General features: G+C 34.8%; 1 protein-coding gene across 3 annotated transcripts in view; it reads left to right on the plus strand.

Moving 5' to 3' along the window:
- Positions 1–104: 104 nt before the first annotated feature.
- Positions 105–25,421, plus strand: part of LOC149900903 (atlastin-like) — a 28,365-nt gene continuing 3,048 nt past the window's right edge. The window contains exons 1-9 of one of the 3 annotated variants that reach the window (XM_090112605.1): positions 114–249; positions 404–500; positions 20,804–21,024; positions 21,310–21,459; positions 21,766–21,921; positions 22,172–22,321; positions 22,649–22,787; positions 23,129–23,313; positions 23,689–23,910. In XM_090112605.1, coding sequence (XP_089968731.1) covers positions 467–500; positions 20,804–21,024; positions 21,310–21,459; positions 21,766–21,921; positions 22,172–22,321; positions 22,649–22,787; positions 23,129–23,313; positions 23,689–23,910 — 1,257 coding nt within the window. In that variant the 5' untranslated portion in view covers positions 114–249; positions 404–466. Of the gene's footprint in view, positions 250–270; positions 501–20,803; positions 21,025–21,309; positions 21,460–21,765; positions 21,922–22,171; positions 22,322–22,648; positions 22,788–23,128; positions 23,314–23,688; positions 23,911–25,421 lie in introns of those variants that run through there. The other 2 variants (XM_090112603.1, XM_090112604.1) reach the window with 2 other exon arrangements.

Below are 25,421 nucleotides of genomic sequence, written 5' to 3' on the forward strand. Positions count from 1 at the left end.
TATTATAATCGTTAAAAACCTTCACAATGAATGTATTTAATTTTTAAAGAAAAACGACATTGCATACCTAATTTAAACGGTTATTTTGACAGTGACACGTCTTTTTTATGTTATGTTGTCATCCTGCGTCGTGTTGGAAAAATTGCATGTCGCTATGTTCAGTCAAGTCAGTTCACGAAATAAATAAATTGGTCATGGCTGATATCGAGGAATACAAACATCAGGAAACGAATTTCCATGAGGAAGAAGGTAATCATTGTTGAAATATTATAGTTAAGAGTGCGAGTGTCTTCAGTGCGTGGTGCAAACTGCTGCGTCGCGCCAGTTACCCTCGTGTTACTTGTGACATTGAAAATGGGTTCTTTTTATAATTGCTGCCTGGATTTTGGTGCTGGTCCTCAAGGAATGAGGTGCGCTAGCCTCCTCACGCTTTGTGTGTCATAAAGAGTGCAGCGAGCGCGCGAAAATGACGGGAGGATCCGATAGAAGTCTTGCCTCAGGTAAATGTTTTTATTATCATATTATGTCTTGTCAAGATTCATTGTCACGTATCATCGAAAATAATTGCTATTTACTCTTTAACCTTTTGCGTATATTGAAATAAACTTGAAGGTTAACACGACCTTTCGTGCAAAACAAAATCGAGCACTTGGATAAATAAATGTGAACTTAGCGAAATAATTCAATTAAAACGAAATTATGCTAATTAAAATTCCATAAATGACAATAATCAATAAAATTACCCATTACTGTACACAAAGGATTTTATCGTTGAGGTGCATATGTATGTTCTATTTTTTTATTCACCACATAAATTTTAATGATTAATTTAAATAATATAGATAGTAAATATGTTATTGTTATTGAATTCAACAGTAGCAATTATTCATTGTGATATTTTATTGATAATATTTGGTTTTGTTGTATTACCTGTATCTTTCCTATTACATGAATATTAACTTAATTAATCTTTATTGCTTTTAGTAGAGAAACTTGATTAAACACTCTATTATGCATAAAATTATTAATAAAATGTACAAAACACACCATGCTATTTTTATTGTTTTAATTACATCATACTTTTTATCATAATACAAAAAGATAAGAAAAAAGCCACTGGGCATGATATTTATTAATTGTAGATCTATAAATCACATTGAGATAATAAAGTATTGCTGTTTTAAATAAGTTTTTCTTGGTTTTAAGATTGTAGAATAAAAAGACAAAGAAAATAATGATTTATCTTTGTTTTCCATGCTATTTTTATATTTAATTGTATATTATGTAAAAAATGATGAATTCCCTGAGTTGTCTCTCAATTGATCATCTATACTTCTATACTAATATTATAAAGAGGAAACCTTCGTATTTTTGTATGTTTGTATTGAATAGGCTCAAAAACTACTGGACCAATTTCAATATTTCTTTTACCATTACTTAGAGGGATTCTTCCGAATCCGTATGGGCTATATTTTATCCCGGAAAAATGTACCATGTAAATATGTACCATGGGCGAAGCCGGGGCGGACCACTAGTTCATTGCAATTATTTTTTTATTACATTTATACCTTTTTATAATTATTCTAAGTGATTTAATCCATCAGCCCCCGGAATCACAGACATAATAGAAAATCTATTGTGTCGTGGCCTGATTGGGGCGCTCGGTGGTCAATGGGTTAATACTAGATTTAAATTGTGATACTTTTGAATCAAATAAGATTTCAAGATGCCATTGAAGGAATTGACCTTGACAGGTTGTTTTTATAATTCTGAGAACCACACTGTGTTTATCTGATTTTAATTTATATTCTAGTCAATTATGGTTATTATTGAGTTGTCTATTTGCTTCGTAATATGATTTGAATATGGTATTATTTATATAAGACTAGGTTTCCGCCCGCGGCTTAGCCCGTCAAAGAAAAACTCGCATAGTTCCCATTCCCGTAGTATTTCCGGGATTGCATCATTTTCCCGGGATAAAAAGTAGCCTTGCTATTTACTCTAGTAGCCTAACTATGTCCTTTCTCGGGTATCAAAATATCTCCATATCAAATTTCATGAAAATTGGTTCAGTAGTTTAGGCGTGATTGAGTAACAGACAGACAGACAGAGTTACTTTCGCATTTATAATATTAGTATGGATATGGAAAAATACTGAATTAAATGTTGAAATGTATGAAATAAAATAGAGACTAATAAATAGAGAAGTGTTAGTGCAATGAGTTAGTTAGTTTGTATGTAACAGTTCAGTTCTTCTCATGCTTACAAACTGGCAGAGAGATAGTATTTTGAACAATGTATTACTTATACTTATTTCAATTTTGTTGCTTTTTCAAACTATTTCTTAAAACTTATTTAGTGACACCAAATATCATTATCTGACTAAAAAAATGAATCAAGAAAATGATAATTCTTATGAATTTAAACAAACAATAAGTTAACTGACTTGCATCTATTAATGTTATTGAATAATCATTGAGTAATGATGATTTTATAACTGTTGGTAGCGGACTGGATTGACCGATTGCTTTTTTATGTTTATTCTGTTTTTATTTACTCGATTTACTTACATTTATTAGGTGTTTATCATGCTGTAGCATGAGTGTGTTAAATGTTTAGAAATGAACAGACTTTATGTTTAATTTTAACTTTTCTTCTGCAAAATTCTGCAAGAACCTTAAAACTGTTTAGTTATTAATATGTTAGTGTGTGTCTACTAGATTCTTCGGCTTATTTGATTCTTCTGACCTCAATTATCCAATTGCAGAGGCCTCTTTTCTTTGCTAGGATTGTTTGATTGTTATTTGATAATTCAGGACTATTTTTAAATCTATTAGTTAGTTCTAATTCATTTTGCTTCTCAATTCCACTAATAAAATCTAAGAGACAAGAAGACTCTAGGATTAAGAATAAACAGATAATATATTTTGTACATTTAAAACTTATTTAGAAAATAATTTCATATGAATTCATTTAAACATAGTTTGGGCGTCAGCTAAAATAAATAAAGAATGATGTGTCAGGTGACAAAACTCATATCCATTAATAAATCATCTTAATTATTTCTAATGGCGTATCCGTAGAAAAGAAACCGAAAATAGATACTATTTATTTATGACGCAAAACTAAATTGCATATTTATAAACAATACTTTGTCTGCGGTGCTATTCGTGTTTTCTATCCCGTCAAGTATTATTGAAACGAAATGTAGCCTATGTCCTTCTCTAAGGTCGTAAGCGTATTTTGTCGAGGCAGCAAAGACGTTACATTATTACGTACATTCTTGTAATGGTATCTTATGCCACTGACCGCGTCAGACCGTCCGCGTCGCAGTAACATCTAAAGTCTTCGATTTTTAGCCTTGTAAGGATTCTGGCGCGATTATTTTATGCCGAGATAAGTAACAAAAAGTGCAAATTACAAAATGCGCGTATTTTTTCTCGCGCGGAACAAGTCGGTTTGGTCCTTCACCTCGCCTGAGGTCGGCGGAGTAACGTCATATAATATCGTATACGTAGCTTATTATAAATCGGTTGCATGTGTATTTTAATTTATGTAATGTTATTGTGTACATACAGCGTGTTCTTTATTGTTTTTAAACAATAGTGCAACTCTTGAAGTGGGTGATGTTACGGACAAGGTTTTATTTCCTTGTCAAATTATTATTGGTTTGGACCTGTGGTTTCGACAAATAGACAATTGCGTTATTTATGTGATCTAAGACCTTGATTAAAAAATAAAACTAAGGGACGGTATCATAAAAATCCTTGACAACGGAATAAGGAGTAGACATGGAGGCAAATATCTATTCGTACGTGCACAAAAACGATTTTTGTCTATGTCCATATGTTTTTTGCTCAATCAAGCAAATATCAACAGGTTACTATGCAGATTGCAGGTAGATAAAAATAAAACTGAAAAGTAAAGTGCAACATGATGTATGCTACCACTAGCGTTGCCGAACTATCGATAGTTTGACTATCGATAGTTGACCTTGAAAATAAGTCAGAATATCGATAGCACTATCGATAGTATCGATATTATCGATACTATCGATAGCGTTAATCATGGAATACTATTGATGAACTGCAATAGTATCGATAAAATCGATAGTATTGATTGCCAATAGTTGCTATGCTATCGATACTGTCGATAGTATCGTTACTATTGCTACTGAATATTGCAACTACAATCGATACTATCGATAGTACTGATACTATCGATAGTTTTGAGCTATCGATAGTAGTAAATTGTGCAATAGTATTGTTCACGATTTCTTGGTATAATTCTACATCTAGTTCTCTGTCATCCACTATAATATTATTGATAAAGCAATACTATCGAGAAAAAGGTCACTATCGATGGGACGATATTATCGATAGTATCGACACTATCGATAGTATCGATAGTTCGTTCGATATTGAGCTTCGATAGTATCGACACTATCGATAGTATCGATAGTTCGTTCGATATTGAGCTTCGATAGTATCGATACTATCGATGGTATTGCTATGTGTCGATAGTATTTACGCTTATAGGACTATCGATACTATCGATAGTATCGACACTATCGATAGTATCGATAGTGCTATCGATACTATTGCTTTTCCCCAACTATCGATAGTTAATCGATAGCCTATCGATAGTGGACTATCGAGCGGCAACACTAGCTACCACCTACCAGTTTTTATCTGGGACGCACTATCATTCCCCTGTCAAACAGGACTGTGAGTCAACTGGCGACTGCAGGGGATGTACACGTAGGTGGTGCTAAATTTATATTCGCGTAAATTATGATGGTCGCCAAAATGCAATGAATCTTCCGATATTTCCGGTTATAAAGAAAACATACGCTTTTTACTTTAGAATCGTTTCTTTTCTATGTATAAAAGTCTATGCTAATATTAAAAATAGGTAAAGATTTGACGTAGGTATGCTCTAAATTTACTGAACCGATTTTAAAAATATTTTACCAGTATCAAGATTCGTTATCTGCTAGTGTCATAGGCTATATTTTGTATTTATCCCGAGTCAACTCGAGTAGAGCGACTAGTAAGAATATAAAGATATTTTCTTACTAATTAGTAATTATGTATTTACGTATTTATTCATTGTAATATCATTAGTGGACTTAATCCTACTTAAAGATTTGAAACACGGGTAATACAAGTGCGTCTGAGTTCGATCGCCGAAGTGTTTTTACTTTTTACTACACGCTTTATATTAGCTTCACCTGTATGTTTGTAACCGACTTCTTTGGGCGCGATTTTGACCCACTTTAAACGGCCAGATTTCGTTCAAACTTTGTAGATTTATTGAGGACCGATGACAATACACTAATTTGATAAAAAATTTCTATTTTTTAGTTCGGTTTTCTATAAAAAGCGTGTTTTTAGTTTTTTTTAACTATTATTATTAACGTCGGGTTAAATAATAAATTGCGTTTTAATCTGTTGTGAAGCCTTTTGCTTATTCATGTATACTAGCGTAGAGGCAAACAAAAGAAGCTAGACTATTCTTACAAGACTGATTCAAATAAATGGGTTACCTATCTTAATCTCGAATTTTAATATTCCGAATATCATCATCCAGAAAACGTTTGGACATTTTTTCATAACCCCGAATTTTAAAATTTCGAAGTTTTGTTTGCCATATAATCGCAACTCCGAATTTCAATTGCCCATTTCTTTATTTGTACGACGTTTTACAATCCAGACGAATGAGTTCCAGACATTCGTAATCTAAATGCACAAAATCCTGATGACCGTAATCCATATGCACGAAAGCCAGATTTTTAAAACACAAATTTTTGAAATACAGTTAATTGATATCCAGACAAACAATGTCCAGATTTTTGAAATTCAAATAAACGATATCCAGCAAAACGAAATCCTTCCAGGGGGTCGCAGCACGAACCTAACCTAACCTACTGAATAGATTTTAACACTTTAACCTTTCTGTAATGGGCAAGTAAAATAATAGCGAGTCGGTTCTGGCACTCGCCGGCCGCTGCCGCGGCACGCTCGCTTCGCTCGCTCGGCTCGTGCATGGGGGGTCACAGTTCAAACCTAACCTAACCTACTGAGTCGAATTTGACACTTAAACCTTTCTGTAATGGGCAAGTAAAATAATAGCGAGTCGGTTCTGGCACTCGCCGGCCGCTGCCGCGGCACGCTCGCTTCGCTCGCTCGGCTCGTGCATGGGGGGTCACAGTTCAAACCTAACCTAACCTACTGAGTCGAATTTGACACTTAAACCTTTCTGTAATGGGCAAGTAAAACAATAGCGAGTCGGTTCTGGCACTCGCCGGCCGCTGCCGCGGCACGCTCGCTTCGCTCGCTCGGCTCGTGCATGGGGGGTCACAGTTCAAACCTAACCTAACCTACTGAGTCGAATTTGACACTTAAAGCTTTCTGTAATGGGCAAGTAAAACAATAGCGAGTCAGTTCTAGCGTGGGGGTCGTAGTTCAAACCTAACCTACTGAGTCGACTTTGACACTAAAACCGGTCTGTAATGGACAAGTAAAACAATAAATTTACGTACTAACAATGTTTATTTTCAGTCGATAGTAAAGGTATAATCACGATTGTATGGAAATCAAATAAAAAGTTTATGAAAATCTGGCAATAGTTTATCTGTTATATGATTATATGGGAACCAAATAAAAAGATTATAAAAATTTGGCAATAGTTTATTTGGAAAATGGTACGATGGGAAACAAAAAAAAGTATTCTGAGAATCTGGTATAATGAGATCTGTATTATGAGAATACGGGAAACAAAAAAATACTTTTTAAAAATCTGGTTTTGGTGCATCTGGAAATTGATTCATCTGGGAAATTAAAAAAGGAATTTTAAAAATTTGTCATTCATTACATCTGTCTTTTAAAAGTTCTAACAACCGTTTTCGGGGTTTTAAGATTCGGGTAATAGAAATTCGAGTTTTTAATAGGTTACCAAATAAATGGTATCAAAGTTAGATATTGAAACCCAGCGTACGTCGGACAAAGTCGTAGTATTAGTTATTCATTAGCTCATTATGAATAATTATCTCTTGTTCTATATTGTTACTTTATAAAAGGTGACTCATTTGTTATGGAAATCGCATATGCACGCACATTGTGTTAATCTTCATTCTTCACACTAGAATATGGTGAAAGTATATTGAAATTATGGAAAATACATACAAATGGCACATTAACATAGAAACCGCGAAAGAATGTTTCCTAAACAGTTGTTATCGTGAAGAGAAAACTCACTTATCACTATGCTGATTATTCTATCAACACCTCGGATACGTAACGGGACTTAGATTTGTTTTGCAAATGTGTATGACTAGCTGTGCCCTGCGGTTCTACCCGCAGTGTTCCACTCCTGTTGGTCTTAGCGTGATAATATATAACCCATAATAGCCTTCCTCGATAAATGGGCTATCTAACACCGAAAGAATTTTTCAAATCGGAGCAATAGTTCCTGAGATTAGCGTGTTCAAACAAACAAACAAACTCATCAGCTTTATAATATTAGTATAGTTAGATGTATGATTTCTACAATGTACAGGGCTAAGTAGGTTACGTTTGTCCTTGGCAAATGAAACAGGATGGACGGCGGTAGACCTAAAGGGTTAAATTACATGTATTGTTGTGAATTGGTGCCCTATTTTCTGCGGTACGATGCTGTAATACTTCTTCATATTGCCTCTTATAATTCAGGTACTTTATAAATCTGGAGCGTGTCTGCATATTAAAAAGAACATTAACTTTTACGAATATCAAGTCAGTTAGACTTGAAAATGTGCATATAAATCGTCATATTATTTAACAATTAGGTTTCAACCACGCGGAAAGTTTCCTGAGTATGCTGAGGTTAACGAATATGCAAATAGCACTGATTTTTAACTAACAATATAGGCGACATTCAGGTGAAGTTTTTCTGTATGGGCCGTCTTCACAATGGCCAGCGTTGGGCGAGTGGAGGCAAACACGATAGTATAGACTGTAGAGGACCTAAATGTCTATGATCGGCCGTCATTGTAGAAGTTTATTCATAACCGCCGTAATGGCTGCAAACATCGACGATCATTTGTTGGACCAACGCTGTCCATTGTGAAGAGAGCTCATTACAAGCGTTTCGTGGCACAGTATTAAAATCTTGCCCTACTTCTGTATCGGTCGTTGGCACCGACACGCATATCAATGGACACTAATTCGATTTAACACCGAATTATTTAGATAAGGTTTCGTTAGACAAGAACATTATTTGAACATTAGATGGTACACGTGTTGGTAAAACTAATGCGTGGTAATTAACATGCATATTGGCAAAATCTCGAAGAAATGAGTCAATAATGATGGTTTGACTTGAGATGATTCAATACTTTTATGATATTATGTAAATTGAAACACTACCAAATCTATAGTAGCTATATTTATGAAGATGTATTTATTTATTAATGATCTTAGATACTTTCATTAAGGTGCCTCTCGATGTAGTTCAAAAGATCATTGTCTAGACTCTAGACCAGCTTGAAGCGGCCATAATGAGTTTATTATCGAAACGCTTAAAATGTCCGCCTTAATTATCTTGCTCATTTAAAAATTGTTGCGTACGATTAAATGTCGTGAAAAATTCCACAGATTAATCAAAAAAGGGCCAAGCAGTACTGCCATTCCTGGAATACATTTCATCTTATCGAACAGAGTAAATATTCCAATACTTGGCTCATTTATTGAGATGTCTATTGATATTTAAATTAGATACTTACATGTTTGATAGCAATAGAACATTAGATGCGGAGTTTGTTTGTTGATTTGGCAGCGTCGAGCGGTGATATGTAAAATATTTTTGGCACGCAGCAACGCATGTAGCAGTCAGAAACGAAAGATTCGTTAATCATGTGCGATTGGAAAGTTTTGTCACGAGACATTTAGGACAAACGACAACACAAGTGCCTAATACGACTTATGCCCTTGCTTATGCCCCTTATTGCGTAATAAATATTTGAGAACCATCAAATCAAAATATTTTATCCTTGTTTCCTCTGGTAGCTACCACAATCGAGAGTTTTGTACATGAAATTATTGGGCATCTCATCAAAATAAAGCTACTCACGAAAAATTAGCTTGATAGTAATCACTTGCAAAAATGGACGATGTATCCCGGACTATATGGGACTTGCGACATTGCCGTCCTGCTGTCGAGCGTTCGCGGTACGGACGCCGCGCTGTTGCCGCACCGTGCATTTTGTATGAAAACAAACGACCGGCCGTGCGCCGTACGACAAACGCACCGCTTCGGCACTGTAGCGGTCCGGTACGAAACGCATAAATTGAAAGAGCCCTTAAAGAGCATCGCATGACATAAACGCAATTTCTACAAAACGATTGATACTTAAAACGTATTCGTGTTTCCTCGACTAACATATTTAAGTCCTCTACTTGTCACGAATTTAGTTCTATTGCAATTTTACTTCAAATATAACGAGCGGTAAAGACATGACGAGAGAACGGCTTCAATTGCATCGAGATAACGATATAGTCAGAAACCCATTAACGATGACCCAAGAGCAGTACTAGTTCATATGCAGTGGATTCCAGGTCATTAGAATGAAGCTAGTAATGGTAACAGGGCAGATAGCGGTGTGAAAGCGCAGGACGGTAGTTGTTTATCTAATCTTTAAAAGCTGCCTGACGAGTGATATACCTATGTGTCGAGAAACAGATGATGTAGACTTTCACGTCTTTAATTATAGGTAACTAATGCATCAAAGGAAGACACGAACAACATATAAGGCACGACTTTTAGCAGTTAAATAGTTTTACTAAAATATTGTGCACAGTTCCTCTACGTATTCAGGTATAGAGCAAACTCACGTTGTCGGAATATTTGTATAGAAATGTGTTTGCCCTTCCGGTTCTCGACAAGCGACTCGAATTTTAATGGGGTTAAGTTATTTTAGAGAACAATGGACTTAAATATTTATCTATCGTTTATTATCATTCATCGTCACGAAATTTGGTCCCACTGCAGGACCTTCTATTAGGTCAAAGATGCAATTTATATTGCTTTTGTTCGCAGTCTCTAAATGCCGGAATGTCAGGTCGATTCTAATAAGCTCATAGTTATGTGAATTCTGCAGTCGTATATCTGGCTGTGACCCAAGCTGCCAAGTCAATAACCGATGCTGGATAGGCGCCAGGGTACGGGGGTACACCTGTGTTCTCTATGGACTATGATGTTGATTCTCTTCTATGGCGTGTTACATGCTAATCGTGTCAGTTCATTGGGGAAAATGTCGCGTGGAATCTTGGTGTTTGTTATATTTTGTTGTATGTTGTTGATCTATCGTAGATGAATGTATGATGTCAATATACTCGAACGTCTTTTGTGATATTCAAGATAGTTTTTCGCATAAGTTAACCAAGAATAGATAGAGAGTAGAGACACTATTGTAATAAAAGTAATGAATCTCATTTACAACAATATTTTAACTTTTATCATAAGGTAAAAGCGTCCAACCCGAACTGATATCAATATCATAAATATGGGCGTTCTAACAGATGGTAATATTATTAATTTTTATTTTTTACCTCATTTGGCATGCAAACATGGTTTTAATCTTAATACATATTTCATTAAGTAATTTTTTATTTTATCAATATATATAAACTATTGTAATCACTATCACTACATTATATAAAAACATAAGCTTATAAGTTGCGTGCCGACGAAGGTGCAAAGAAAAACTAATCACATTTCAAATTTAATATAATAAACAAAAACTTAAAGTACGTTATAACAAATGATGTTTGATGTTAGAAAAAAATGATTAATGGAGAACTAAAATATAAAAACTACCTACATTCACAAAGTGCTACAGAAATCTTAAATGTTCGTGCGCAGTGTGGTCTGTTATATGGTTATTTAGCGGTTGCGATTATAAGCGTTTAAAGTTAATTGATTTAATATGAATTTCTTGTATATTATAACATGATTATTGTTGTGTAACTATTCGGCTGTCTGTGGTTGTGCTGTGTATGCCCTTTCTTCTCTACGATTTATGTTTGCGTAGCTACGCTCTATAAGAGCCCCCGCAGACCACAGACTTTTTATCGGCAGATAGTTTGGTCGGGCTCTTAATCAGTACGCAGATATAAGCAAATGCGCACACTATGACGATTAGGTATCGGCCGATAAACAAGTTTGATGGGCTTCCCGATTCAATTCAAACTATACTGTCGGCAAACTATCGGCCGACTGTATAATCAGTATTGGCTCCCTACCACACGCGCAAACACGACGATTTTTTAGTCGGCCGACTAGGCAAATAGTTCAGTTCGCTCCGAGCTTTGACAGCGAATGGTCGGCCGCGCACGTTTTGTAAAATGGCGTCGCTCAATTCTCAGTCGCTTATTTCGGAATTTTCGATCGTAACTTTGATCGAGGAAGTCGAAAAACGCCCTCCACTTTATAAGAAAGACTTAAAAGAGTAGGTACTCTGTATTTGACAAGTTGGTTGAAGCTAGTTATGCTCATTCGATAAAAGGCGAAAATTTTTTCGGGTAATGGAGTAATTTGGAATGCATAGTGTAAAATTTTCCATTTTAATCTATCACTAAAGATAGGATGCACCCAATACTCTCGGGCTCTCTTTTTAATTTTCCTCCTCCGGTGTATGAGAGCAATAATAACAATTCTATACAATGTTTTATTAATTTTCATTGTGCGGTGTGACCACTCTTTTCAACAGTTGGTTAGAAACTAGCAAATAGTCGGCAGACTGTTGGATAGTTTGCGCACTCATAACCGACTGAACTGTTTAGTTGGCTCGGTGTGCGTACTAGCAGGCCAACCCGACTAAACTATCGGCCGATAAAAAGTCTGTGGTCTGCGGGGGCTCTAAATGCCACTTTTTATTGATATACCTACCTATTGTTGTCTGGAATAGCGCGTACCTCGCGATCAGGCTGCCCTATATAAATTTTTCTGTGGTATATTACCAGATTGTCTGACCATAGAAAGCTATTGTTTGCAATAAAGTTTTAATATCCAGTCCATCAACATAATTATAAACGTCGTCTTCTAAAAGCCATACACTTGTTTCAAAGTTCTCAAAACTCATAAATACTCATGGACCAGCCATGAGTGCTTGCAACTCGATATCACCTCTCTGGGCCAAATGTGAATATTCATCTGCATACGATTTATTACTCTATGCGCTTGTGATAAGATCAATTATTCCTCTGTGTCGTGCTGCGAGCTCAATTTTCAATGATTAATTCACAATTACTTCCTGTCAATCATTTGCTTTCGTTGCGCATTCTCTAGCTGGTTGAATCTAAATGGTTTCGAGATATGGTTTGGGTTTATTTGCTTTAATAAGTACTATATGTATGCGACCGCCTCCTCGGTACAGTGGTTGACGCGTGAGCGTAGAACCGAGGGGTCCTGGGTTCGATTCCCGGTGGAGACAAAAAAAAATGTCTCGGTCTGGCAGGACACAGAAGGCTGATGACCTACTTGTCCCTAAAGAAAAATCGATCAGTGAAACAGATGTATGAATAATGCATCTGCCCCCTACCCCACTACGGGGACACGGGACTTCACTTACACTTTTATATGTAAGTATGTGAACTTATTTGAGTTTAAGTTCGTAGCAGCAATTCCGTGTACAAAATTGGTTTTCAAGGGAATTGAATAAATGTAAAGTATATTTTAGAAAGCTTGCTAATAAAATGAAAACTTTGTAGACAGAAATAATAAGTAAAGCTTTAAGTATATGGTTTTCTCAATAATTTATGTTATTATTGAATTATTACACTCTCAGTTCAATCAACTATGTGGAAACATAATTAATACATTTATAATTTAGATGTATTTCTAAAATCAGCACAAGTGTTTCTTATTCTATTTGTTTACCCACAACATTTTAAAACAAATATAGTATAGGAAAAATCCCAAGCACCACATGTATACTTGTTCCAAAGGTCACGTCCATAGAAGTGAAAGCATCTCAAAATGTACCGGTTATGATCGATTCGCTCACTCGATATCCACAACGATTTATGACGTGAGCTTGCGTAACGTTAATGCTGTAGAATATAGGGTGTGTTCATATTGAATGGTGTTTTAGTTATGTTGAAAAGAGGGGTCAAATAATTGTGTAAGAGTTGTCTGTGGAACTTTTAATGGAACTAATAGTAGGACCTCAGCCTTTTTTATGGCGAAGCTGAGAAATTTCTTGACATTCTGATGCGATATGACTGTAAAATTTCATCTAAATTGGTTCAATAACGTCATCTCAAGTCTCAACACCCCAAACTCTTCTGAAGCACATATAATATCTATTAGTATAGATAAGTCGCGTTGTATACCTATATAGAAGGAAAGCAGCTTACTCGAAATTTTTTAATATAAATTGTAGTGCAGCTATTAATAAACAGTAAAAATATTTAAATAAAAACTTTGCTTAGATTCAACTCGTTCCTTATCAGCTTAAACTGAAACTAATATCTATTTATCTCGATAAACATTATCGCTTTTATCAAAAACCTCTTAAAATCCACGTAATATGGTATGGCGCTGCGTTTTTACAATTTTCATACAAAATTTTTACATAGCTTTCTACAGCACATGTCTTCGGTCACAGGTACCTGTAAGCACACTTTCCACCACAGCTTCTTAGTTATAATTTAACTCTGTAACCACATTCAAATGCATTCAGCCCTATGGTGGTCAATTATTAATGGTGAAATGGGTAAAAGCAAATCAAGTAATACCATAAAACTTGTAAATAATGACAGGGTTATTGACAAAAGTGCTGATGTTGCGCTTGCTTTTGAAGAATTCTTCAGTAGTGTCCCTGCTACTATTACTAATAGTTTAAATTCGTCTTCAGCACTTGCAGAGACCTTTTTGAGGGACCATGTTGCGGAGTGCAGTACATTATTTGAATTACGACACGTAACTGCTAATGATATTGTTACTGCCTTTAAGACGCTTAATCTTAAAAATACTTGTGATCTTTGGGGAATGTCCGTAAATTTAGTTAATAATATAATAGAAAATATTGCGAAAAATTTAGCTTCCATATTTAATAAGTGTTGTGACTATGGTACATTTCCTAATTTACTAAAGCTTAGTAAAGTTATACCTTTATTTAAGAAGGGCGATCAAGAAGACTGTAACAATTATAGACCTATCTCTATTTTACCAACATTAAGTAAGGTATTCGAGAAGTTAATATTAAACCAATTGAGTAGTCATTTTGCAAATAATAATTTACTGCACACCAAACAGTTTGGTTTCACAAAGGGGCGCTCAACCACAGATGCTGGAGTTGCACTTCTAACACATATATATAAGGCATGGGAAAACTCAAAAAATGCTCTAGGGATATTTTGTGACCTCTCCAAGGCATTTGACTGCGTTGAACATTGTACTTTGTTACGTAAACTTAATCACTATGGAATTAAAGGAAAAGCCCAGAACCTCATAGCGTCATACCTGCATGATAGGATACAGACTGTAGTTGTTAATGGAGAACGTTCTAGCGGTGCGTCAATTAACATTGGTGTTCCACAGGGGTCAATTTTAGGTCCCTTCTTGTTCTTGGTATATATCAATGATCTTCCCTATTATTTGCAGGATAGGTGTGAAATAGTTCTGTTTGCAGATGATACCTCATTAATTTTTAATGTGGATAGGCATGACCCAAATGTTGACGAAGTGAACAGTGCTCTTTTACACATATCTGAATGGTTTACTGCCAATAATTTATTATTAAATGCCAAAAAAACCACTTGTGTTGAATTTTTACTTCCTAATGTAAAAAAGTTGAACAGAGATATTACCTTGAACGGGGAGGTATTGCATCCTACTGAGTCTACTGTATTTCTAGGGTTAACATTGGACGAGAAACTACAGTGGGGAGCCCATGTCAACACCGCTGCAGGTAAGCTCAGTTCTGCTGCATATGCAGTCCGAAAAATAAGGCATCTCACCGATGAAGATACGGCCAGATTGGTTTATTTCAGCTACTTTCATAGCATTATGTCCTATGGAATTCTACTGTGGGGCAGGGCTGCAGATATAGAAACTATATTTATCTTACAGAAAAGAGCCATTCGCTCTATATATAATTTACGTGCTCGGGACTCACTAAGAGATCATTTTAAGAATACTGGTATCCTTACTGTACCATCACAGTATATATTTAATAATATTTTGCATGTACACAAAAGCTCTGACTTACACACAAGAGTAGGAGATAGACACGATTATGGCACAAGGAACAAGAATAGAATTGAAATGCCATTTTTCCGATTAGCTAAAGTTAAAAATTCATTTATGGGTCAAGGTATAACGCTTATACAATAGAATTCCTCATAATATTAAAGAGTTTAGTAGTACTAAATTTAAAACTTACATAAAAAATGTACTAGTTCAGAGAGCGTACTACAGTATTCAGGAATATATGGACGATAAAGACCCATGGAGGGTTGTCGCGTAAAAACCACAGGACAGTTCTTTGGCATATTATGTAGTTAGGTAGATATAAGTTACATATTATGTAAATTTATTGACATTATTTAAAAGAGCAACTATGGAGTTTCTTGCCGATTCTTCTCCATAGATACTGCTTTCCGAATCGGTGGTAAATGTTAAAATACTATGTAATGACGATTCGAAAGTGCTACTAAATAGTAGTCTAATTGAATAAATGAATGTTTGAGTTTGAGTTTGAGTTTGAGTTTATGATTCAGCCGGTTCCGTATGATCGAGTTACAAACATCCTTCTTTTTGTCTTTCTATGGGAAGGAGCGCGTGGACCACTTGATATTAAGTGGTCATCACCGCCCTTATATACTCGCAACATTGGTGATATGTTGGTGCTTTTTTGGACTTTTCAGGATATAAATGCTTTTTTTTGTAGATCCATGTAGTTGTTTTGGAATACTTTTAAGACTTTTTATAAGACAACACACTTTTGAAAAGGCAATTATCATAGATAGTTACAGATTGAATACCTAAAAGAACGAAAGAGCATCATAATTCTTGTGTCCAAACTTATAAATGGCAAGACTAGTAAGATTTATGACTTTTTAATAATAACTATTAAAAGATACAAGTTTTCGCGGCTGCAGGTTGAATGTCCTTAATTGACTTTAAAACTTGTAAATAACCTGCCCCAGGTGATTGCCAGAATCCATTTTATCTCCAATTTAATCAAAACGTAACTTGGTCCGTCGAATTTTTTATGCAATAACCTTTTATTTTAGTAATTATTTTGATTTAGCTGATAGCTGTTCGAATTTGATATAGGAAAAAATTTAAAACATCGGTCGGTAATAAATTGTCTCTTGAGAACAAGATGATATTATTGACGATCAATAAAAGAACAGGTGAATTCCAGCTTCATTATTGGGTATGGCTCTTCTTAAAACATTTAAGTAATGTCACTACTGCTAGTAGTAGTAGTCGGACTGGCAGTAGTTGGTGTAGTAGTTCATATTACATTCTATGTGAGGCTACCCTATATCTCTCGAGATTAGGGACGCTTGCCAAGTGTTATTGAATGTTGCAATTTAGCTCACATAGTATCTGAAGGCTCTTATTATGTTATTAGCAACATCGAAAGACCATGCTGTTGGTTTGTTCTTTATGTTGTACTAGCTGTAGCCCGCGGTTTTACTTGCGTAGCCGAGTAATTGGTAACTCATTGCTATCAAGACCATAATCTCTGCACCAAGTCGAAATTCTTTCTGTAATTTTATCGAGTCGTTTATTTTTTACGTTTGATATTCGTTTGTCTAGTAGTTTTCAATTTCGTGTTAAGTCTAGCTGTACGTTCGTTTTTATACCTACTAGGATCGCGTTCAAAATCTGACCTTCTCATTGTAACAATTCTTACTGGGGTTCCTTTGTGTCGTATCGTGATGCATTTTTCAAATCTGCGTTACCTATGTTTTATTTTGTTATTATTCTTTTACACCTCTGTTATTTTTAATTGCTTTGTTTTTGATTAGCCATCAGTATTTTTATTTATTTTTAATGGTTACCTTTCAAAGGTTATGTATTATCGTGATACATTTAGATAATTCTAAAATACAAGAAAGATCAACTGCATATCATATCTATATTAAAGACTGTATAGTGATGTCTCAATATCAGTTTTTATCGAAAGAAATACTAAGGTTAATAGCACAGATTCGCAATAAGACCTTGGTGTCTGCTTCCGCGATAATTTCAGACCCATTTATATGTTTTATAATAAAACGGTTGCATTAACTTATTATCTCCTTCAGGAAGATAATAAAAATGTGCTGATATAAACCTTTCATAGATAAGGTTTATTTTTTAACAATAAATATAGTAATTAATTCTAAATTATTAAGTGACTGTTAAATGAACAACTATTATGGAAATTTGAACGAAATTTATTCATCTCCTGTAAGCCTAAATTAATCATAAAAAAACTAAGCAAAAAGTTAAGCATATTACTCAACTCGCTTTTGATTACCATAATTAATAAAATAATAATTTCACATAACAGTTAAGCAGCAACTATCAACACTACTGTAAAAAGCCTACGGAACTGTCCCAGTTTTTGGCATATAGTAAATTATATACTATATCATATACATATTTTGAAATGTAAGTGGCCAGCTATGTATGTATGTACCATGCAATTCACTTTCATTTTCAATTGTGCACATGCAAAATAGGTAACTGTTATTACAAAAGATTTAAACACGAATAATTGTCAAGTAATGCGTTTATTTCAACATTTGGTACCGACATTATTATGTTAATCTAGTATTTGTTTTTTTTTTTAACATGTTTTATTTTGTGACGTAACGCTGACGTTATGTATGAAAGCAATGACTGCCAATATTTACATCTGCAGATAAATAGTGTTATTATTTCATTACTTCCTCATCATAATTGATGAGTAGATATCTCCACTATAATTAGACAATTAACACCCAGGTACAGAGCAAACATCGATGTTCATCACATTAATATTTGCCCTGCGTGTGAATCAAACCCACGACTTCTGGCTTCGACGGCAGGGTCTCAATAAGCCAACCGGTCAGTCGATCGTCGATATTTTACAAGATTTTTCCTGAAAAATCGGTCGATTTTATTGTATCGTAAACCACTATGCCGTAAATGTTATTAATTTTGCTATTTTATAAAAGCTCGATATTAATTTAACACTGGTCTACCAATGTCCCTGTACCTTGACCGTAGTACTTGCAATAATCAATGCAAACCACTTTCAATTGTTAAAGAACAATGACATATAGCTATATGTGTGATGTGGTTATATTTCAAAATCAATTGAACATAAGAATCTATTTCTCGACAATTTTTGACGCAATTCACAAAAATATAATGCAAAGGAAGTAAAATGTCCCCTTCTATCATCTATGTATGAATGATATTAAGTAAAATTCAAATTTATTTGCAACCGAATTCAAATTTATCTGCATAAAGCGACCGAAATACTTTACTAATCGAGTCTTTTTTTTTCTCTTACGCTTGAGTATGCTCAGGAATAGAACCCTTTCATTTTTCAGGGTCTGATTCGATGTGGTTTAATTGTTATTAAATAAACAAAAATAATAATTAATAAATATTTATTTAAAAAAAATTATGAGGCGTGCACTTTTGGATTTTCCAAATTTCATTAGCTGCATTCAATTCCATTACTTCTCTCAATGGTTGCCATCATTGACCTAATCAACCTATAATACCAACATATAATCGAAATTCTAAAAAGGAAACACTTCAAATTTAGGACAATATTGTCAAATTAAGAACAATAGTGCCCTTGGTCGGTTCGTACTTCCGGTCAGCGTTTGAGCATGTCGCTCAAGGTTGAGGTCGTCTTTTTCGCACATTTTTATAGCAACAATAGAACGATAGTAAACTTTTTTTGAATTATCATACAGGTAAACGAAATTTAGCACATCACTGTGCAAAATAATTTATTTCGTTTGTTTGTTTGTTCCGATAAATCTCCGAAATTTCAATCATAACAAGTTTTGTTTTACAAAATTGTTCACCATTTTTTTTGCAGGATGACTTCACGTACAAACTTGTTATTTATTCAAAAATAATTATATTATATAGTAATAATTATATAATAAGTATTATAATATTTAAAACTTTAAAAGTTATAACTTTTAAATATTATAATACCTATTGAGATTTCTGACTAGATTTTTAGCTTTAGTTAGTAGTAAATGTGTGAGTTCATATAATATGATCAATGATGACATATCATTGTTTTCGTATCACGAGGCAGGAAGAATTCGATAGAATGGGAAAAACCCAAATTCAAACTACCCAGCAACGTGTATTTGTAACTATTAACCCGACTACTTTTTAGATATAGCCTTAGAAGACAACATTTAATTTTGCTAATCGCGAATGACTCTTCAATGTTATTGCAAATATGCAGACGCGAAATTGAAACCGATAGCAACGAATGTTTTCGTGAGAAATTCACAGGCAGGTGCTACTATCATTTGTAAAGCAATCGCAGTCATATCTCAAGGAAATAAAGACTATAATTAAACGTAGATATCAAGATGGAGGTGCGAAGACTAAGTATAGAGTTTCACACGGATGTATCAAGTTAGGTGTATCTGATTCACAGTGACTAATTATAATGTGGTTATGATACAATTTCGACTTAATAATAATATTTAAATAAGCTCTTAGCTGTTGTTGCAAGTTGATTCTTATCTTGTTGGTAGTGTATGTTGTTTGATTATCTGATGTTGTCTTTTGATCTGAGTTATATGTGATTTTGTTTATTAAGATCTTTTGATTTGCACTTTTGTTGTATGATTTGTTTGAAGTGAAACTTCTTTATCGGATTTGGAAAAAAATTTAGTGTAACATTTTTTCGTTACGCGTGACATTTTTCTGTTACGCGCCATCTTTGTCTTATCCCTACCACGCGTGATTCGACGTATTTCAAGTCAAATTGTAAAGTTGCATATAGTAAAATATTTTTTGAAAAATAAGGTCATAAAGAAGTTGCACTTCTTACGTGTGTACACTAGTATACGCACACATTTTTTTTAATACAAAAAAAATGCGTCACCATCTTTAGCAAAAAGTAAAGTTACTAAACCAGTATTTACTTTGTTATCTCAACAAAAAACACCAACTAAAATTAAATGATCACTTTTAATGATGGAAAATTTTTACAAAAGTTTTTTTCTTTGTTTTCCTATTTATAATGTTACATAATAGATGCCGCTTCAAGGGTAAATTGAAGATAATGAACACAGAACAATATTATATTAATTCTATAAAAATCATGTTTCTGTTTATTATACTCAATAATAGCTTTAAATATGTCTACTAAAAATACCGGTCGAATTGTAACCTCCTTTTTTTTAAGTTGGTTAATAAAGAAACCTAGCAAGCTAATAATTAATTATTGATCTTCAATGTTATCAAATTGACACTTTACTTATCATCTCAAAAACATTTACTTTACAGGACTACACAGTTAACTATAGCAAAATATGCGAATTTTAATGTAATTTTATGTTATCCTCCATTTTTGTCCTCCTATTATATTGGTCACAGACTGATCTTATATAACCTTCCTCGATAAACGAACTATCATACCCAAAAAAATATTTTCCAACAATTCTTCCTGCATCTTCCTCATTTAAACGATCTTTTCAACCCCACATATTAGGATATAAAATACATAGTATAGTTTTTATCCAATACATACCTTCCAAGATACTAATCGATGTATTCCCCATAGTCACAGAGAAGCCGGCGCCGGCGCGGACAGGCCCGCATGGCGTCCAAGTCGTGAACACCGGCCCCGACCACACGTTTATCCTGGACGAAGATATCCTGTCGGAACTGCTGCTCCAGGATGACATTAAAGATAGATCAGTGGTCGTCATATCGGTGGCAGGCGCGTTTAGGAAGGGCAAGTCGTTCCTGCTCGACTTCTTTCTTCGGTATATGCATCATAAGGTTGGTATTTTTCTATGGTTGATGAAAAATGTAGTCGATCCTACATGCATAAATATAAAAATATTAATGAAATTCTTTTCATGTCCATATTTGTTATTGCAAAAAAACAGCATGTTATTAAATTAAAAAAAAAAACGATTTATTAAATTAGGCTTTTATCACAAAGAATTGAAGTGTTACCATTTATGTTTTATTCTGTTTTTTGTTACCTTACTAGGACCCATCAATTTTCTGTCTTTGTAAAATTGTGTGTATGAAATAAATATATTTTAATTTTCACTCTAGTATGGTTCCGGGGGCGGCGGCGGGGACTGGTTGGGTTCAGACGAGGAGCCCCTCAGCGGGTTCAGCTGGCGGGGCGGCTCCGAGCGGGACACCACGGGGATACTCATGTGGTCCGAGATATTTAAGGCCACGCTCGATGATGGGGAAAAGGTTTGTATAAAAAGGTGTTTTAATTTTGCTAATGGATAGAGAAATAATAAGGACATTAAGTGTTTAAATAAGACATCAAGTTTGCAATTCAATTGCAATTACTTAAAACATTATCAATAAGAGTATTCTATTCTTAAATAATATAATAAGAACATCAAACGTCTGATCTATACAAAACTTTCACATTATATAAACTTAAACGTCAACAATTTCATTGATTATCCATCTTTTAATCGTAAGTCTGAAAATAACTCTTTGTATTACATATTATATTCATGTATTTTTCGAATGAAATGTATTTTTCAGGTAGCAATCATACTCCTAGACACACAGGGGGCGTTCGACAGCGAGTCCACAGTGCGTGACTGTGCCACAGTGTTCGCGCTGTCCACTATGCTGTCCTCAGTACAGATATACAACCTCTCACAGAACATACAGGAAGACGACTTACAACACTTACAGGTAAATTGAATAATAGAACAGTGTAAAGCGTTGGATTATGTACATCTGCATATAAATATTTATTTCAGAATAATACAATCTTACTGTTAATAAATAACTACATTTTCATAGTATTAAGACACGTTCGTAAAACATATGAAATAAAATTTACAGGAAAACGTTTACTTATGTGAATAAATGTATCGGTGTCCCACAAGGTTCATATATTGGTCCTTCGTATTTCCTTACATTCATCAATGGTTTTGTTTAGTTATTCACAGAATACGGTCGGCTCGCGCTAGAGGACGGAGGGCGAACTCCGTTCCAAAGGTTGCAATTCGTTGTGAGGGACTGGAGCTTCCCGTACGAAGCGCCGTATGGTGCTAGCGGCGGACAGCTTATACTCTCTCGACGGTTAAAGGTATATTGAAATATTTCCTTCAAATAAAATATATAGTTCAAATCCTGCATGCAAAATATAATAAATAAAGTAAATTTTTCAATCGCGTATATTTTTTGTTTTCTGTAAGTATATAATTAGAGTCATCTATAAACACTCCATGTTTCTAAAAAAATGTAATTTCTCCGTAGAATCTGCTTTCCGAATCGATGGTAAATGGTAAAACTATGTTATAACGATTAAAAGTGCTGCTATAAGAAGTCTTTTTGAATAAATAAATGTTTTAGTTTGTTTATATTAGTAGAATCCTCAATCATCACCCATCATTCGTCAACTTATTTTTATCAGGTATCAGACAAACAACACCCAGAACTACAGTCACTCCGCAAGCACATTACCTCCTGTTTCGGTGAAATCGGCTGCTTCCTGATGCCGCATCCTGGACTCAAGGTCGCCACCAGCCCTACGTTTGATGGAAGACTATCTGGTAAATATTCTTACTGACTTCCAGCACGAGCGCGCCCCTTAACGTCCCGCTAATATCTAAAATTGTTTTCTGCGCATCAGATCGTTCGATGTTCCGAGCCGCCATTAAGTTTGAATCGGACTGTACCATGTTTCAAATTTTTAATTTTTATGCAAATGAATTTTAATTTTTAAAGTCAGTTTAGTTGCATATCATACCAACTCAAGATATAATAAAAATCAGTTTTTTTTTATTGGATGCATTCGTCTTCTGTTGCATTAACTGTTAAATCAAGGGAAAATGTGAGTGTAAAAGGTCTTAATTTTATTCTCAATACAACATATTTCTACCAAATCTTGCAGACATCGAAGTAGACTTCAAGCGGGCGCTACAGCAATTGGTACCAATGCTCCTGGCGCCAGATAACCTCGTGGTGAAGGAGATCAACGGGCAGCGGGTGAAAGCCAAGGACCTCCTGGTCTACTTCAAGGCGTACATGAACATTTATAAAGGAAACGACCTGCCGGAGCCGAAGAGTATGCTTGTGGTAGGTTTGATGGATAAGTTTTATGAGGGGGTAAATTTTGTGCTTTAATTGGTAGGGTTGGTATATTAAGTTTTTTAAGAGGACAAATGTTGTTATGTAAGTAATTGGGTTGGTAAACGGAAGCCTTCCTGAATATAGAAGTTATCAGAAAATTATATATGCGTATTCCAAAGTTATTGTATGATTTTATTAAGTGAGAAACTCGATAAGTAAAATCATCAACGTTGTCCATTTCTTTAACACTTAAATCGTTGTTAATATCAATCTTCATTAAAATTTTTTTTCAATAATCCGGCTTGAAGGACCATAAGTATTTTGATCCTTCGAGCCGGATATTAACAAGTTTTTCAACCAAATTTTACTGTAAAATTACAGGCAACAGCGGAAGCGAACAACCTCACAGCAGTAGCGGAAGCTCGTGAGATATACACAACCTTGATGGAAGAAATTTGTGGTGGGGCGAAGCCCTACCTCCAGACGCAGCTGCTTGAGGCGGAGCACCGAAGGATCCGTGATAAGGCGCTGCACGCTTTCCGCTCTAAGAGGAAGATGGGTGGAGATGAGTTCAGCCAAGCGTACTGTCAACAACTGACGCATGTGAGTTTTTTTAATCTATGTGAATTGTAGGTTGTTACTTGTTACTATGTTCTATGTCATGTTTTGTTCATGTACTAATCGCTTACGGTATAGTGTTGGCACACCCCGGACACTCCATACAAAATGATCGTTTTGACAGTCACACCGTAGAGACTGCAAATGTGTGTGTTAACGCTTTATGGTTGGCACATTTGTGACTAGCGTAAAAAAAATTTCGCGTTTTTCTGATGAAATACATCCGTAAACAGCACAATATCTAACCATTTTCTACGAAAAACGATAATCACAAATCCAAAATAATAAAATTACTTTAAGTCAATTTGATTAATGTTGTCAATCTTCGTTGCGTATCGTCCTTGCAGAAAAATATGGCCCATTTTATGTCTGATCGCGCGGGGGTGAGGTAAGTTTAATTTTGGCGGGAGGCGGAGAGTGTCCGTTCTGTAGCGTTTAGCTACTATTATGTATTATGTGGTGTTGGATAAAGATTAATACTTATGGTACGGCAGCTAGTAACGTTTAAAAAAAAGTCATTTTAGTATAGTTGGTTTTTTGATATACTGTTCATCTTGCTATTTCGGTTAGAGTCCGGGCTGTCTGGCTGGCCGCAGTGGTTGCGTTTAGTAGTGCGCATCTTATCTGCACAGGAAAATATTCTTAATTTAAAGTCATTTTTTAACGCGTAATTTTTAATCTTTTGCCTTTAGATAGATCCATCAGACATAATTTTTTTATTGCAAGACATCTTTTCGTTGTTAAATAGGTGCCAGACGCAATTTTTTATTTCGCTTTTATAAAAAATTCAAATTATTTTAGTATGTCTGTAATTTTCATATTATGTTCTTCAAACATAATATAATCTAAAATTAATTAGCCAGACGCTAATTCGATTGTTAAGTATTAAATATGTACAAATAAAAACGTAGTGAAAGTAGGTAAGCATAACAATTTGATGATTGTGTATATGGAGAGATAGTTTAAAGTGCAAGAGAGATAGAAAGGGTCGGCCGTGAAAATTAAATAACAATAAACGATAACTTTTTTTTTCGAAAATATAAGATGCATAGAAATTGAATTGTTCCTACTCTAGGATTCCCTGTGTTGTGGGAACAAGTACCTTCCATGGTACATTTTATTCCTTAGGCTAAAAAATAAACTATGTATTAGGGTACATCAACAATCTTCTATACAAAACAATTTTTTTATTACTTAACTAGCGACCCGCCCTGGCTTCGCACGGGTTCGCAATGCTGATACTAAATACACTACAGAAAAACTGTGAACGTTGTTTAAAAAAACATAGCGGCCCGCTCCGGCTTCGCACAGGTATAAAATATATAGCCGGGCGGCCGGCCCGGCCGGTACCGCCGCAAACGTTACGTCCCGCAATTTTTCAAACTCAAACTCAAACATTTATTTATTCAATTAGACTTCTTATAGAACTTTTATAACACTTTTGAAACGTCATTACATATTTTAAAACTTACCACCGATTCCGAAAGCAGTATCTC

The sequence above is a fragment of the Colias eurytheme genome, chromosome 18 (assembly GCF_061535395.1).
Source record: "Colias eurytheme isolate Ceu_HAF_F1 chromosome 18, ilColEury1 Martin Lab GWU primary, whole genome shotgun sequence".
In the NCBI taxonomy this organism is placed as follows: domain Eukaryota; kingdom Metazoa; phylum Arthropoda; class Insecta; order Lepidoptera; family Pieridae; genus Colias; species Colias eurytheme.